The sequence below is a fragment of the Abramis brama genome (assembly GCF_963993115.1).
Source record: "Abramis brama genome assembly, chromosome: 21".
Lineage (NCBI taxonomy): Eukaryota > Metazoa > Chordata > Actinopteri > Cypriniformes > Leuciscidae > Abramis > Abramis brama.
The window spans coordinates 8,345,509-8,364,360 of record NC_139983.1 but is presented as its reverse complement, the minus strand read 5'-3'; the positions used below and the strand labels follow the sequence as shown (position 1 = coordinate 8,364,360).

Genomic DNA, 18,852 nt, shown 5'->3' with positions numbered 1-18,852 from the left:
CAATGTTAGACAAGGTTACTTGCACCAAAAACAGTCGTGACTTTGTTTTTCATGACTATTTTTCACCATCTCACTGACCAAACGTGATGCGACAAGTTTCTCTGAACAAAAACCGGTACATATTCGGATCCGGCTGTTTTATGAAATACATGCAATTTACTGTTCATTCAAACAGCAAAGAATTAGTGGTAACACTTTACAATAAGGTTCATTAGTTAACTACATTAGTTAACATGAACTAATAATGAACTGCACGTATACATCATTTATTCATCTTTTTTAATGTTAATTTCAACATTTACTAATAGTTTATTAAAATCGTATTAATTAATAATAATTATATAATAATAAAATGCCCAATTAATGCACTCTGGACCTAACCCTAACCCTAACATGAACTAACAATGAACAGCTGTATTTTTATTAACTAACATTAAAAAAGATGAACAAATACAGTAACAAATAGACTGCTCATGGTTAGTTCATGTTAGTTAATACATTAACTAATGTTAACTCATGAACCTTATTGTAAAGTGTTACCAAATTAGTTGCTTTAGGAACACAGCTTTGGTGAAATGGAAACATCTAGGGAAATATTTCTTACCGAGGAAGGAGACACAGACTTTGCAAAAAGTGTTGAACTGAAACTTGTTGGCCGCCTCCAGTAAGGTCTTGGCGTTGACCGAGTCGATGATGAGGGAACCAGTATAAACAAACTCCAGGAGAAGCTCCAGAACGTCTGAACTGATGTTGCTCATCGTCAGCTGCATCTTCTCACCGTTTCTGTTCTCGCCCGATAACCTGGACACAGATTGAAGACCGTTAAACCAGAGACCTGCAGGTTGGGTCTCAACTGCAACTACCAGTAGAGAGGTAAAAATATATATACAGTGAGGAAAATAAGTATTTGAACACCCTGCTATTTTGCAAGTTCTCCCACTTGGAAATCATGGAGGGGTCTGAAATTGTCATCGTAGGTGCATGTCCACTGTGAGAGACATAATCTAAAAAAAAAAATCCAGAAATCACAATGTATGATTTTTTAACTATTTATTTGTATGATACAGCTGCAAATAAGTATTTGAACACCTGTCTATCAGCTAGAATTCTGACCCTCAAAGACCTGTTAGTCTGCCTTTAAAATGTCCACCTCCACTCCATTTATTATCCTAAATTAGATGCACCTGTTTGAGGTCGTTAGCTGCATAAAGACACCTGTCCACCCCATACAATCAGTAAGAATCCAACTACTAACATGGCCAAGACCAAAGAGCTGTCCAAAGACACTAGAGACAAAATTGTACACCTCCACAAGGCTGGAAAGGGCTACGGGGAAATTGCCAAGCAGCTTGGTGAAAAAAGGTCCACTGTTGGAGCAATCATTAGAAAATGGAAGAAGCTAAACATGACTGTCAGTCTCCCTCGGACTGGGGCTCCATGCAAGATCTCACCTCGTGGGGTCTCAATGATCCTAAGAAAGGTGAGAAATCAGCCCAGAACTACACGGGAGGAGCTGGTCAATGACCTGAAAAGAGCTGGGACCACCGTTTCCAAGGTTACTGTTGGTAATACACTAAGACGTCATGGTTTGAAATCATGCATGGCACGGAAGGTTCCCCTGCTTAAACCAGCACATGTCAAGGCCCGTCTTAAGTTTGCCAATGACCATTTGGATGATCCAGAGGAGTCATGGGAGAAAGTCATGTGGTCAGATGAGACCAAAATAGAACTTTTTGGTCATAATTCCACTAAACGTGTTTGGAGGAAGAAGAATGATGAGTACCATCCCAAGAACACCATCCCTACTGTAAAGCATGGGGGTGGTAGCATCATGCTTTGGGGGTGTTTTTCTGCACATGGGACAGGGCGACTGCACTGTATTAAGGAGAGGATGACCGGGGCCATGTATTGTGAGATTTTGGGGAACAACCTCCTTCCCTCAGTTAGAGCATTGAAGATGGGTCAGGCTGGGTCTTCCAACATGACAATGACCCGAAGCACACAGCCAGGATAACCAAGGAGTGGCTCTGTAAGAAGCATATCAAGGTTCTGCCGTGGCCTAGCCAGTCTCCAGACCTAAACCCAATAGAGAATCTTTGGAGGGAGCTCAAACTCCGTGTTTCTCAGCGACAGCCCAGAAACCTGACTGATCTAGAGAAGATCTGTGTGGAGGAGTGGGCCAAAATCCCTCCTGCAGTGTGTGCAAACCTGGTGAAAAACTACAGGAAACGGTTGACCTCTGTAATTGCAAACAAAGGCTACTGTACCAAATATTAACATTGATTTTCTCAGGTGTTCAAATACTTATTTGCAGCTGTATCATACAAATAAATAGTTAAAAAATCATACATTGTGATTTCTGGATATTTTTTTTTTAGATTATGTCTCTCACAGTGGACATGCACCTACGATGACAATTTCAGACCCCTCCATGATTTCTAAGTGGGAGAACTTGCAAAATAGCAGGGTGTTCAAATACTTATTTTCCTCACTGTAAATAAATGTAATACAAATGTAATACAAATTATTTATACAAATAAATATTTTAGAAATGTATTTTATATATATATATATATATATATATATATATATATATATATATATATACACACAATTTTAAATTTTAAATTGTATATATATAAAATTTAAACTTAAAAAATGTAAACTTAAAAAAATTAAAACATTATTATTAGAAAAACAAACATTATTATATTAGAAAAAGTTGAAATACTAAAATTTAATTAAAAAAATAAGGAAACACTTTACAATATGGTTTCATTAGTTAACAGTAGTTAACTACTTTAGTTAACATTAACTAAGAATGAACAATACTTCTGCAGAATTTATTAATCTTAGTTAATGTTAATTTCATCATTTGCTAATGCATTATTAAAATCAAAAGTTGTATTTGTTAACATTAGTTAATGCACTGTGAATTAACATGAACTAACAATGAATGACAGTACTTTTACTAACTATCATGAACAAAGATAATAAATACTGTAGCAAATGTATTTCTCATTGTTAGTTCATGTTAATTAACACATTAACAAATGATAACAAATGAGAACTTATTGTAAAGTATTACCATTGTTTGTTTGTTTTTTAAATACTTTTGTATGGACTACTTGTATGGTGTTTCTTATTGTCTTTTTAGGAGCTTGTCATGGTCACTATCATTGCAGAAAAATTCTACAATAATTTTACACTGTAAAAATACGAAAAGACATGAGGTACATTAAATAATGGTTTGCTTTTGAGGGAACTATTCCTTTAAGAAACAATTAAAAACCTATCAAGCATTGCAAAGTGGGATGGACTCATTTGAAAGAGCATCCACTAAAGCTGTTCAGTGTGTGTGACTCAAAGTCAGGCCTGTGAGTTTCTCTACAGCGGCGCTTGAGGGAAAACTTGAGTGAGCTGCTATGCATTTCCATGCATAATACATATTTAAAGGCATATGGGGAGTGCAGATTGTCTGGCTCCTGAGATGAGCTGCACTCCGTCTAGAAGAGGGGCATTGGCTTAGCGTATCTGCACAGGGCTGATTGACTTTGTTTTTTTCCTTTGTTTGGGTGCGCGTTATAGACGCTAAACCTATAAACCTCAATTATTAGGGATGCTGCAAAAAGACGTGAGAGGTGTCTCGAGAAACAAAGCTCATAATGACGTTCCATTAATGGACGGCGGGTGGTTAGACATGGCAGTGAGGTGAAAATAATAATAATAATAATAATAATAATAATAATATCCTCTCTTCTGCCTCAGCTTAAGGTTCCTATTCTATTTGAACACATGCTTTAAAGATGAAGTGTGTAATTTCTAAAAGTCACTTTCAGCATCAAACTGTACAAATTTTACATTGTGGCAAGAAGGGATTTTGCCCGCATTTCAGGGAGACAAACACTTTTCACTGATGGATAAAATCAAGTTGTATTCGGAAACGCATCACATTTTCAAAGTAAAATGGGTTTTGAATGCACTCTCATGTTGCACCAAAACTGAGAAAGAATCAAGCATTTTAGCATCAAAAATTGTAAACTTCCTCTTTAAACAAATCACAGCATGTGTTTTCGTGAGCCTTTATGAAGACACTTGAAGTCTAGGTATATTTAGAACCTATGCAAAGACAAATACACGCTACATATGACAGACAGACAGCGTGATGTAAGTAGGGAAGGAAAGGAGGGGGTAGAAAATCAGTTCTGCCACAGGGAACCAGCAGCCATCCTACAGGAAAAGGGACCATTCCATGACTGGGACGAGGATTTACTTTCAAATACCTGCCAAAACAGAGTTCAACACGGCCTGCGTACGAACGGTGATATTAGACGTTATAAGAGGTTTGACTTGGAGGGAGGCAAAAGGCAGAGTATGAGGTGAGGTGGGTGTCTCTGGCGGTGGCTGAAAAATCAAGAAATGTTACTCCTGAAAAGAAAAACAAAAATGCAAAGTTTATTGCTGTCAGGTGTAAGTGGAGGAGGAGAAATATTAAGAAACAAAAGGCAAAAAAATAGTCGACCATTAAGAGGTGGGAAAGAAAAAGAAAATAGAAATGCAGCCCTCTCTCTTTCCCTGAGATCAATTAGAGAAATCTAAATCCACACTCCCACTCGCACTATTTCCATAAACACTTCCGCTCAGAAAAGAGCTTTTTGGCCATAATTTTATTCTCAAGTATGAACGTCTGCCCTGAAAAAAAGATCTATATGGTTATCAAAATCGTTTTTTTTCATCCACGGTCTATGACTGTTATATTGATTAGACTGTGAAAATACAGTATGGCACTCAAGTGGGAAAAAAGCCTAATATGTGCATGATTATGCTGGTTTCTAAAACACTGTCTTTAGGATATATTCTCAGGCAGCATAGCATGTATCATTTGTAGAAATCCCAGAATGCATTGAGATAAGCTCAGTGAAAAAAAAAAAAAAAGAAAAAAAAAATCTATATTTTTACTAAAAATAGATACATCATTTTATAAATATTTTATAAATAAATAATACACAAATGAATAAACAAATCAATTAAATGAAAATAAATGACAGCATAAAATAAAAATAAAAAACACTTGTTCTCAGAAAATAGTTTTTTTGGCCATAATTTTATTCTCAAGTTTGAAACATGCCTCCCCTGACATTTTTCATTACATGGTTATACAAGTCGTTATTTTTGTTCACGGACTACGACTATTATATTGATTAGACTGGAAAAAATACAGTGATGAAAATATGGCACTCAAAGGGAGTGGAGGAGCCTTTTAAGAAAGAGAGGGGTCTTTAAAATTGACACAATTTTAATTTTTCCCACTTTCCAGGAAATTTCTAGCACATTCATTTGCCTACGTCCTTGAGAGAAAAGCGGTCTGAAAAATCTATAAATGTGAGTGCTTTCTTTATTTTTGAGTTCGCTGACATTACGAGCATACTGTTGGACAACATTATACCTGATTATACACCTGAGCTTTGATTTGCTTTCATTAATTCTGCAGAGCAAACATGTTATTTGAACGGAAAAGTGTCTTTTTTTTCTTTTTTTTTGGTGGAACTACTTTTCTAGCCCAGCTTTATGTATAGTTTACTTCTTTAGCTGGTCAGGACATCCAGCCTAATTTGGATTGCAAGTTTTGAACCCATTACTCTAAACCATTTAAACTTATGCCTATACTGTATTCCTTATTCCATACATGACAAATTATCAAAGAATCAAAACAAAAGCAGCCAGTAGATATCAAACCACTAGAACTTCTGAGTTAAGCGTACTTTTAGATGGAACAAAACAAATCAAGAGCTGCCAAACTAAAGTGGGCTCTTCAACGCCAGCTATCCGTCTCAGACTAATAACGTAGTGTCTATGCTAATATATACGTGGAAACACTCAGCAAGTGGCAATATGATGGATGCACTGCCAGAAACAAAGCACAAATATTCAATAAAATCCATCAGACAGGGTGAATCTCTGGAGATATTGTGAAATTCATAAGCGGCACTGCCTTCTATCAATGTGAACGAGGAAGTGCTAATGGCTACATATTACATTCAAACGCAGATCCACTTAGTGCATGATTTGCTAAATGGATGAATCACTTTTTAATGCACGTTTTCTCTGAGAACGACAAATACAGCAGGTGTTCTTTATAGACGATTAGATAAACCCGGTTCGTTTAACTGATATAAATGACGGACATCCTGATAACGACTTCAGTCTCAGCCGGATTCGCCCATTAAAGGGCCGAGAGACATCTCTGATATTAAACTCAGATTACAGCTCAATGCATGTATCATTTTCAAAGATCAATGTTTCGTTTAGATTTGATATTCATCATATAGGTTTTTTCTCTCTCTAAAAGTTCATAGATTAAAGTCAGCTTTTCTAATGTGTAAACAAGCAAATAATCAGGCTGAAATAGTGTAAGACCACTCACATTTTTCCCACTAGAAATGCATGATAAATAAATAATGCAAGAATGTTTTCAGAATGTTTTAGTATGCCGAAAGCTTTACAAATCACGGCTCGCCGTTGATTTTGACGTCAGACTGAACTTTCCAGTTGAACTCTTTGAGGTGGAACTGGATTAAGCTATCCAGTGAAAAAATAAAGAAACACACAGAGCTAATGTATTTATGTACTGAATGGCAATGCTACTGTGTGACTCTGTACATGTCTGTTCTGTAACCTAATGAGCTGTCTACAGGCATCATATGTGCATGATTATGCTGGCTTATAAAATGCCTTCATTTGGATCTATTCCAAGGCAGAATTGTAGAATGCATTGCAACAAGTAATAAATTAATAAATGCAAAAAATAAATAAATGCATAAATGAACGCATTAAATGAATAAATGCATGAACGAATGAACAAATTAATGATTATGAAGTGTTCATCATGAACCTCAAAGTCAATTATAATCAGCTATGAGTTCCATGTGTATGAAAGTTGCATTTAATTTAGAATGCTTCGTCATGTCACGTTCGACGTACTGACTTATTGGGATCACGCTTAGGGTCATCTTCGAGTATTGATAAAACGAGCCAATGCATACATTGGCGTGCGAGCTTTGCATCCATGTTCCTCCCCGCAGCGTGGGTATAAATACGGAAGTGGATGCATGCACCACTTGTCTTTCGCTTCAGAGCCAATCGGTCTTCATGACAGTGTCTCTGAAGAGTGTTGATTCATTCAACGAGCGAGTGTGTCGGTGCTTCATCTGGAAGTCTCTTCTGAAAGAGCAACACGGGTGCATTTGCATCTTTTTCAAGATGTCATTCCACCCGTGCGTTTCTGGATGCGGCCGTTCCCTGTCCCCCTCTGACAGTGACATTAGTTGCATCACGTGTTTGGGATTACAGCATGCTGAAGCAACTTTTGTGGATAGTTCATGTTCTCATTGCGAGAACATGACTATCGCGGTGTTGAGATCGAGACTCGCCTTCGTCCGCAAAGGTGGAGTCCCCATTACCATCTAGGGTGCCGTGTGCGATGGGTGATCAGAGAATCATAGTGATGGCTTCCCCGCCCGGTAACCAATCCCTGTGGGCCCCTCACTCTATCACACCGCAGCCGGCGCTGGTCCCTCTGTAATGAACAGACCAGCCGTTTCATTCGGGGCCCCTCCAGAGGACAGGATGCCGATTGCAGCATCGGAGGGTGAGATGGCCTCTGGAGATGATGACTCGGCTGCGTTATCGCCCTCTGGGAGTGTAACGTTGCCCGAGCCAGATCCAGAAATGTCAGCTAAGCTGAAAAGGGCCGCCAAGGCTGTCGGGCTCACGTGGAACCCTCCACCGTGTCCCGAACAGTCTCTGTTGGATGATTGGTTTCTCGGGGTGGGCCGCGCTGGTTCTCAGCCCGCTGCCCCAGTGCATTTCTTTCCCGAAGTGCATGGAGAGCTTACCAGGTCGTGGACGGCACCTTTCTCTGCCAGAAACTGCCTGAGCAGCTCCTCCCCCCTCACTACCATTGACGGAGGAGCAGTGAAGTGTTAAGAGGCTATCCCTCCAGTGGAGCGGTCTGTCGCGGCACACCTGTGTCCTGTGGCCGCTGCCTCTTGGACGGGGAATCTCGTCTCCCCTCTAAGGCCTGTGAGTTCTCGTCCGTCCTTACAGGCAGAGCTTACAAAGCCTGTGGGCAAGCCGCTTCCTCTTTGCATGCCATGGCGTTGCTACAGGTCTACCAGGCCAAGGTACTCATGGACATGCACGAGGGTAGCCCAGACCGTACGCCCATAGGTGAGCTCCGCACCGCCACCGACCTCGCCCTCCGGGGTATGGCCGTTGCGGCTTGCACGATCGGTCTGGCGATGTCCACCTTAGTGGTCCAGGAGCGTCATCTCTGGCTCAGCCTGGCTGATATGGGGGATGCGGACAAGGTTCGGTTCCTGGACTCCCCTATTTCCCAGGTTGGGCTGTTCGGCGATGCGGTAGAGAACTGCGCCCAACAGTGCTCTGCCGTCCAGGTGCAGATGGAGGCCATCCGGCACATCCTGCCCCGGCGGAAGACCCTCGGCACGGAGTCACTGGCACACAGCTAGCCCCAGGGCCTATGCAAAGATGCATTTCCCCAGTGAGCCTTCTTGCACAACACTGTGCTAAGTCAGGAAGGAGAAAGAACAGGTCTTTCTAGTTGCCCCTTAATGGCCCAACTGGACCTAGTTCCCCCGAACTTATGCTCCTCTCAACAGCCCTTCCTGACCCCTTCCTCTGAGACATGTCAGGGATGGGGCACCGTTGGCACCTGCGCCAGACCTCTGGAAACTCCATGTTTGGTCCCGAAGCGAAGGTTCTAGGTGATCTACCTCAAAATGATCGTAGATACCATCACTTCTGTGAGAACACCTTCTAGAAATGAGGCTTGCTTACGACCTGAAGTGGAACCTGTTTGTTGAGTGGTGTTCTTTTCACTGAGAGGACCCCCGAGGGTGTTCAATCACTTCCATGCTTTCTTTCCTGCAAGATGGGTCGGAGCGAGGGCTGTCTCCCTCCACCCTCAAAATGTATGTTGCCTTTATATTAACGCACATCATGATGCAGTGGATCCAAATCCGTGGGGAAGCACGACTTGATCGTCAGGTTCCTGAGGGGAGCAAGGAGACTGAAACCACCTTGCTCTATACCTTCTTGGGACTTATCTTTGGTGCTACTGCACTCAGTATAGCCTATGTGTCAAGCCGGTTGCTTCCCGTGGGCTCCCTTCACATGAAGCCAGTTTCACTGTAAGCCCGGTTCGAAGTGTTGGCTTGCTGTGCCATTCGCCTCCTATGGACCGGATATGTGCGCCATTCTTGCTCTAGTAAATTTCCTCTTTAGCAAACCCTGTTGAGTTCCTCCACACCCTTCGGCAACGGACGTGGCGGAGTGTCCGATGCCAGGCCTAACACTTATATGCACTGGTGGAACCTGTGTTAGGCTGGGTCCCATATGTTGTGATCCCTACGGTGATCCCATATGTGTATTATTCCACGGTACGGCTCCCTGCAGCGAGCCCACGTCTTCCCTTGGCAGAGCCTGCTCTGCCGTCACTGACCGGTTGCGTCTCCCTCGTTATAGGCTGGAGCCACCCCAGTGACATTTCATATCTTGTACTGCCCGGTAACGCCCAGTCTATATGTGTATCTCCACATGTTACCTCACTGCGGGCTGGATGTGGCTTCCGTAGCGTCCCTCCTTCCATCGAAAGGGCACGCTTTCCCAGTGTTATCCAAGTCTAACTGAGTGGGTCTTGCGGAATAGCAGTGACTTCCCTGGCCTAAGCCCTGTCCTATCTCCGCCTCAATAATGCGGGGGGTCAGGAGGCTTTTGTCTAGGCACTGGAAGGTGGCAGCACTAGTGCCGTTTTAATGGGGATCCCAATCAGTCGGTACGACTACGTCAAAAGTGACTGAACTGAAAGGGAACGTCTCGATTACGTATGTAACCCTCGTTCCCTGAAGGAACAGAGACGTAGTCCCATCGCCACTATTGCTGGACCAACACTGACTCCGGGCTCCGCTCGGCTCCTCAGTGAAAAAAAGTTGTGCGTGCATCCACTTCCGTATTTATACCCATGCTGCGGGGCGGGGCGGAGCGTGGATGCAAAGCTTGTACGCCAATGTATGCATTGGCTCGTTTTCTCAATACTCGAAGATGACAGGCTCCCTAAGCTTGATCCCAATCAGTCGGTATGTCCGACTACGTCTCCGTTCCCTCCTTCAGGGAACGAGGGTTACAAGCCAGTCAATGCCCTGGTTCTTGTGACTGTTTTGATGCAACTGAAAAAAGGCTGATAGGGATAGATGTACAGTGCATTCAATGACTTGTACTGTTGTGCACTTTGATTCATAAACATATTGACCATATAAAACCTACTGTATGATGTTTGATATGAAAATTGCTGAACAAGATGTTGCACACAATCTACTACATGCCTTCTGTCGTCTGAATGATAGCTTAGACTTTTTTTTAGCAAGTAAAAAGCCTTGGTATAATTGTAAAAACGTCCCCTTTCAGCTTGTGTCTTTTTGCTGTGAAATCTTCACTGATTTTTATTTTGATTAAGTAAATGTAAGAATAACTTTTATATTGTTAGTTATATTTGAAGATGAACACTTACTGGACTGAAGCAACTTAGGTTTACTTGATTATCCATAGATAATACAATAAATTAAAATGTAAGAATCAAATATGATCAATCAGGCTTTTAAAGTTTATTATCCATCTCTCATTATATGTTTTATATGTTTTTAAACTATATAATTATATGTTTTAAAACTACAACATTTTGATCATAATACTAAGCATTTAAATATAATCTTACTATAACATATTATTGGGAGATGTAGTGACAACTTTTGCATTTTTATGTAAGTAGTTTGTTATACTGTTATAAATATCTCATTGATGTACATTACATGCTATCAGAGATTCATCTTACTTTTTATCAATATAAATATGAGAAACTTTTTACATTGGGAAACATAAATGTAGATGTTATGTTCATATTTCCACAATTTTTTTCTGCTAGCTAATAAAAGTCAAGCACCAAACAAAATGTGTCATATTTAAATAAACATTTTAAGTTTTAAAGGTTTGCTACAACCGTTCACAACAAATTTACTGCAAACTGTTTACAAGCTCATTTGCATGTGAAAACATGAATTTGCAGTAAATGTGTAGCAAAATTCTCCCCAAGAGCTTTACCAGAAGGGCTCCTGATATAAAAAAGATTCTGAGATTGTACATTTCTTTGCCTGTAAACATGATTCTGTATCAGTTTTTACTCATAAACAACATCCAGTCAGTCACACAGCTCTGGGATATCCGACTGCTGAGATCAGCATCAATATGAGACGGCAAGCCGGCATGAAACAGAATTTCCCGAAGCATAAACGAGATCCGTGCAGTTTGCAGGTTCGCTTAATCCCGACGGCACGCTCAAAGCATTGTGTGAATTTCCATGCAGATACGGAGTGAGTCACAACAGGTAAAAGTTGAAGTGGGACGACTAAAACATCCCGTCTAAGCACTTGACACAGACAGCTGGAGCACAGCGCTGATCCCATGCCAAACGTACTCCTAAAATCTGTTTTTCATTTGTTTTGACATTTACAAAGCACTTCAAACGCAAACCCCCAGTCATGGAACTTCTTCGCCCATTAAAATGCAAATTGACACACTTAATAAATGGAGGTGAAAGTGTCAGATTGGTCCACGCCTTGACTTTTTTCAGCAGAGAAATACATTCGTTGGTGGAACAGACAGAATGGCTACTGGCCCTGTGACAGGAACCGATGTCTTCAGACCTGCAAGAGATGGGGAGGGAAAAGGAGGCGACACAAATGCACCCTACGAAAAGAACAGAAAAGATCAAGGACGGGAGGAAAGCAAACCTTTTCACCATGTCCTTGAAATACAAGCTGCAGGAAGCTAGAACATTTTGATGGACTTCAAACTCTTTGCCTTCAACAATTATTTTCAGGTCGGTAAACTCTTTCTCTCTCCGCTGCTGGTTCAATTCCTTCAACATTTCTGTAGAACAAGAGAAAGAAGAGAAACAGTGATTTTTGTATTTTATGAGATCGAAGCACACAGCATATGATGACACAACCAATCATTGTTTGAAGAAAAACAGGAAATGATTTGTTTGTGCAAGTAAAGTGCTGGGAAAGATTTAGAGTAGAGGGATAAAACCATCAAGCATGAAGGAAAAACAACAACAAAAGTGAAAAGCAAAAGGTCAGTGCTCAGTGCTTTCATTGTGAAACAAATACTGAACTTTGTCAGTAAGATGTGCATGTCTACAACAAAAATTTTAAAGGAATATTTCAACTAAAAATTAAATCGCTGTCATCATTCCAAATATGTTTGGCTTTCTTTCAGTTCTTTTCAAAAATGTTATTTTTGGGTGAACTTTTCCATTCACAGACAATGGAGCGCTACAGTCAGGATCTGAAAATAAATTTTAAAAAATCATTCATGTTCTCTCCTTAGAGAATTACATTTTCAACCGTAATGTAAACCTGTTTAAACAGAATTAACTTGAGCCCAGAGGCTACTGACTGATATGCAAAGTCAAAGTTTTCATAAATAAATAAATACAAACTAAAAATCACAAAACAAATAAATATTAATTAATTAATACAAATAAACAAATACAAATAATTATTTACATTTATTTGATTATTTATAATAATTAAATGAATGCATAAATAAATAAACAAACTCATGTTTAACTGCTGAATTTCTGGTAAAGGACAGCACTACCTGTAATCCTTAAAAGAGACCCATACATCAAAAAGAGAAGAAAAAGAGAACAGTGACTGTCCACTCCCAGAAAGTATTAGAGGAATTATGCAGCCATGCACACTCAACAACATGGACATTTGTATACATTTAGAGAACAAAATTAACAACAAAATAATATTTTGAAATTCCTATGGAGAAAATGAATGGGGAAAATAGCCAAGACCGCTGAAAAAGTGTTTATAACCAGCTGACCTAAAATTACATCTACTAAAGCAACACCACCTCTAAATGACAACAGACACTGTTTGGTCGAGAAAACCTCTCGGTTGCAACTTGCTACTGTAAACTTGGTTCCCTGAAGAGGGAAGGAGAAACTGCGTCGATTGACACTCTGGGAACACACTGCCTGATTGCGTCGTGAAGCACGTGTGAAATCAGTCCTAAGGTGTAACGAGACGTTAGAAGTGGATGACGTCACAAACCAGGGGCCTCATTTATAACCATTGCGTACACACAAAACAGGCCCTGAAAGAGGCATACGCCACTTCCGACGCATAAGTTGTGATTTATAAAAACAAACTTGACGGGAAAAGTTGCGCACATGCATGCAAACTCTGACCCATGTGTACAAACGTTTTGGAGATGGAGCAGTTTGGCGACTCCGATGGGGAGCTGGAGTTAAATGTCTTTTTGGTCACTTTTAGACAGAAAATGTAAAGAAAATTATACATATACAGAAAGATAATACAAATATAATTTCACTCACCAAGCCTATCACTTTGAAGCAAATATCCATCCCTTCTTAAATGTCTGCGCCAGCAAGCACGTTGGCCCATTTAGTGAAACTGACGCATATATATCTAACGGCAGATGAAGTAAAAAAACGTAAATCTTCATTATGAGTCCTAATCAAAAATACAGTGCATGTTCACAATAAAAGTTTAAATAAATATAAGAATGATTTAAACAGTTTTTTTTACTGTTTAACTCCTGATATAAACATTTAGATTAAATATGCCATTCTCATTAATGGAGTTAATCACTTAAATTACATGAAATCATTACTGAGAAGTTACGACATTTTTTATATTTAATAAATAGAAATATTTGTAGTGGATATGATGCTATTGAACACTTTTCCTGAGGCATGCTGTGTTTTAAGAGATAATTGCTTATCATGATAATAGCAGATTGTCTGAGAAAATATTTCGTGCAAATAATGGACAACAAAGGCCTATCTGTTTCCATTAAAAATATAAATCAATTAAAAATACTATTTTGCCAGTGGAAAAGATTGAGAAAAACTTTCTCTGAAATGTATTTTATACTTTTTGATTTATTTATTCAAAAACAAGGCAAGGATAGGCTAATAAATTATTTGTATCAATGTAATGTGACGGCACATCCGTATCTCATATTTTCCTAATGTCCTCTACCGTTAAACGTGGTATCACGTGGATGAATAAGCATATGCATAGCATAGGATATGCAAAGTAAAACTAGGCATGTAAGCTCCATATATGGTTATTTTGGGGTGGAGACGCATGTGCGCACAGTCTATCCCTGACTGGGATTTATAAAGGGAATTTTGTGCAGGTTCTGGCATACGCACGGATTTATAAGTCTGGATATTTTTTGCCGTACGCCATTCTTGTCTTTCGGGCACACATACACTTTTAGTAAGGATCCTGAGCAAAGTTTTATAAATGAGACCCCAGGAAACTATAAAGTATACCCAAATCGGCTTCTATATATATATTAGAAGCCGATCTGGGCATACTTTATAGTTTCCTGGGGTCTCATTTAATGGTAGACAGACAGCAAATAAGACAAACGATTTCACATATAGCGCTTACTGAAGACAAAGAAGCTAGCATTACACTGTTTAGGCATGCTTTATGGTATCCTGGTTCGTGGCGTCACCCGCTTCTGACTTTAGAAACTGCATTGATTTGGACTTAAAAACGATGGTAACCAATGAAGTCCATTGTTAGAAGAAAAATCCAGAAATGTTTTCCTCAAAAAACAAAGTTTCTCTCCCACTGAGGAGAGAAAGACATGGATATCTTGGATGGCATTGGGGTGAGTAAATTATTAGGAAATTTTCATTTTGGGGTGAACTAATACTTTAAGTCCAAGATTAGTCCAAAACTTCTTCATGTCCAGGAAATTATGCTCATCAAATAATAATTAAATGGTGAGTATGTGCATGAGTCATATCTGACATGCTTAGTGTATAATTAATCATCTCTGAACCCAATGCAAAATGACTTTATATGTTGGAATAATTTCAGCAACTCCCAAAGCCCCTTAAACAGCAAGACGCTGTGATCGCGACAGGTATTCATGACTAATAAGAACAGACCACAAACAACAGCCGATGTACAAGGAGACCCAGTTATGTGCAACAAAGCATATAGCGCTTCTGAAAATAAACTTTCAAAGTCACTTGCTTTCCATGAAATAATTTGAATAATTGGCTGGTATAAGCATCTCAGCATCATTAGAGCTATACGTCACATGCCTCTGACAGCTGTTCCGCAGACGTCTGACAAACTAATAAGGGAAAGGTGATGTGATTATCTGCCTAAAATGTTCCCTATTAATTTGAGCCAGGGATAGAATGGATGGCAGGAAATTATTCTCTATTTAACTGGGTCAGTGTTCTCGGGAGAAGACCATAATCATAAAATAGCACAGGACAATCTACTGGGACCAGGAACGAACATTTTAAAGGGAAATTAACACATTTGTAATTGTTATTAACATTTGTGTATGAATCATTTGTTTTAGCCAGTGCAAAAACACTGTACAGTGAGGTACAAATTTTGAAAAACTAAAGAAGACACAAAATGAAAAATAAATATTGAAAGTTTTGCACAACTGATAGTACGTTAATAAGATAATAATAAGTACATTTTGTGACTTTCTTGCTCCTTCCGAAGCACAAGATGCTCTCAATTCATGATCATCTTCTGACATTAAATTAACATTAAATGGTCAAAACAACTCTTAGACACCACTGTAGTGTACATCCATAACATTATGCTCCAGCTAATGTTTTAAGGCAATGCATTTCCTTTGTGTTTACATTTGTGTGCTTTAAAATGCATAAAGACACTTCTGAATGGCTCAAAAATGTAAAGCTGAGAAGAAATCCATTCATCTGATTCAGTCTGCCGATCCTCCAAGAGCACTTTCCTCTTTCTGTGGAACTGGAAAGAATGCTCGAAACTTGTGAAACATGTCCTTCCAGAACAAAAGAGCTGTGAATCGATAACAGTGGAGCTATAGATATGAGATGAGAAGATCTGGAGCGCGCTCTCTGATAGGCCACACACACCGCGAAGGTCAGAATACATGCATATAAACCATAGCTGTCTGAAAGAGACTATTGTACAATCTCTTTTTTTCTCAGATTAAGTCAATCATGCAGCTCTCGACATGTGAAAGGAGAAAATATAGCAAGTATTTGTTACTTTTCTGATTTTTTTCTTTAATTTCACACTATTTACTTTCTTAATACATGTTACTGATCTTATTGTGCACAATTCATCAGTGCACATTATTCAAAACGTTTGCCTTACATTCCTATGAAATATTACATCTCGCTCCGCCAGCCTACATCAAGAATCCCTCTTATATTTATGAGCGCTGTGCAGCAACGATAGATGACAACACAACAATGTGACCAGAATGTCACTGTAACAAATGTGCCAAAAAACACTTATTTAATATTATGATCTTTTTGGTAACATCACATTGGTTTGAAAAGGAAGGGAACTTGCGTCAGTACATGATGAATTTAAGACCAATGCAGCAATGGCACTCAAAACTGTGTTGTATGCACGTACGCAGATGCAAATATTTGTGTGTGAACAAACCTTAGTACTCAAGGGAGCAATATTCTCTGATTTTAAATGACATTAAAACAGATGTAATATTATTCAGCTAGCTGCTATTTACATGTCAACAGTAACTTTAACAAACCTCCTAAAGATTCTCTTCAAATCCCTGCTCTGCCATGACAGTAGTTTGCCTAAAAGAGAAAACCGACTGTGGAGGAAGGCAGTTTATGCTAATGATCGCTACTGTCCCTTGTGGCAGAGCTCAGAATGTGACTTGTAGTCGTGTTGCATTAGGAATTGTGTTCTGACACAATCCGGCAAGCAACAATGCATGAAATTGAGCTTCTCTGGCTAGAAGCATTAACACTCATAAACTCGAAATTACCAAAACACACATAACTGCAGAAGTCTCATTTTTGAATCATAATGTATCCAGCTACAATACACTAGTTCTGTTCTAAAACCTAGTGAGCTCAGATGCTACCATTCAAAAGTTTGAAGGAATTAATACAATTAATAATTTTATTCAGCATGGACACATTAAATGTGACCGTAAAGTCATTTACAATATTACAAAAAAAAAAATCAGTTTCAAATAAGAAATAAATACAGTACAGGTCAAAAGTTTGGAAACATTACAATTTTTTTTATATTTTTGAAAGAAGTCTCTAATGCTTATCAAGGCTGTGTTTATTTGATCAAAAATACAGAAAAAAAACCCAGTAATATTGTGAAATATTATTACAACTTAAAATAATAGTTTTCTATTTGAATATACTTTAAAAAATAATTTATTCCTGTGATGCAAAGCTGAATTTTCAGGATCATTACTCCAGTCTTCAGTGTCACATGTGACATCCAGTCTATCACATGATCCTTTAGAAATCATTCTAATATTCTGATTTATTATGAGTGTTGGAAACAGTTCTGCTGCCTAATATATTTGATGAATAAAAGGTTAAAAAGAACTGCATTTATTCAAAATAATAAAAAAATATTTTCTAATAATATAAATATTATTTACTATCACTTTTTATCAATTTAACACATCCTTGCTGAATAAAAGTATTGATTTATTTAAAAAAAAGAAAGAAAAAAAATTACTGACCCCAAATTACTGACCAGTAGTGTATATTGTTGTTACAAAAGATTTCTATTTTTTAAAACATTTGCTTCTTTATTATTATTATTATTATTATTATTATTATTTACTTTTTATTCATCAAAGTATCCTAAAAAAGTATCACAGGTTATGAAAAAATATTAAGCAGCAGAACTGTTTCCAACTTTGATAATGAATCATCATATTAGAATGATTTCTAAAGGATCATGTGATAGACTGGAGTAATGATCCTGAAAATTCAGCTTTGCATCACAGAAATAAATGATAATTTAAAGTATAATAAATTGAAAACCAATTATTTTAAATTGTAATATTATATCACAATATTACATTTTTTTCTGTATTTTTGATCCAAAAAATGCAGGCTTGATGAGCAGAAGAAACTTCTTTCAAAAACATTAAAAATAGTAATGTTTCCAAACTTTTGACTTGTACTGTATAATCTGTTTCTTGAGCAGCAAACTAGCATATTAGAATAATTTCTGAAGGATCATGTGACACTGAGGACTGGAGTAATGATGCTGAAAATCCAGCATTGCATCACAGGAATAAATTACATTTTTAAATACATTCATATAGAAAACAGTTATTTTAAATTGTAATGATATTTCACAACATTACTGTTTTTACTAGGGATGCACCGATACCACTTTTTCCAGAATGAGCCTGATAACGCTACATTTATTTTTGGAACTGATACTGTCACGGTCGGCTGAAGTGAATAGCTCACGACATAGGAAACTCAGAAACAGTCTTTAATTAGAAACTCGCAGGAATACAATGGGAAAACTAACACAACCAACTTAACACTGACGATGACCGACATTGAACTGAACCAAACAGGAAGTATTAATACACCAGGGAAATTAGCTAATTAAATGACAACAGGTGAATAAAATCAATGAACGAAACTAATCAAACAAACTGAAATCAGGTCAAGACAGAGAAACTAAGAACAAAGGAAAATGATGAAAACAAACTCCATAAGTCCATAATCATGAGAGATACAGAGCCGCTTATTGAATTTTAAAAATATATATATTGGTCAGAGAAACCAAATGATATTACAAACGATTTATCCACATCATTATTATTATTTATTAATGCATATGCCCTTGCAATCTTTAATCAAAAATATCCACCTCTCCTCCACCTCAAAAT

The 18,852-nt window shown here is 38.3% G+C and overlaps 1 protein-coding gene across 1 annotated transcript in view; it reads right to left on the bottom strand.

The window, feature by feature from the left end:
• Positions 1 to 18,852, bottom strand: part of LOC311072542 (kelch-like protein 29) — a 180,258-nt gene that overhangs the window by 95,462 nt on the left and 65,944 nt on the right. The window contains exons 6-7 of the mRNA XM_084097626.1: positions 11,865 to 12,003; positions 605 to 801 (exon numbers count right to left, since the gene is read on the bottom strand). Coding sequence (XP_083953752.1) covers positions 605 to 801; positions 11,865 to 12,003 — 336 coding nt within the window. The remainder of the gene's footprint in view (positions 1 to 604; positions 802 to 11,864; positions 12,004 to 18,852) is intronic.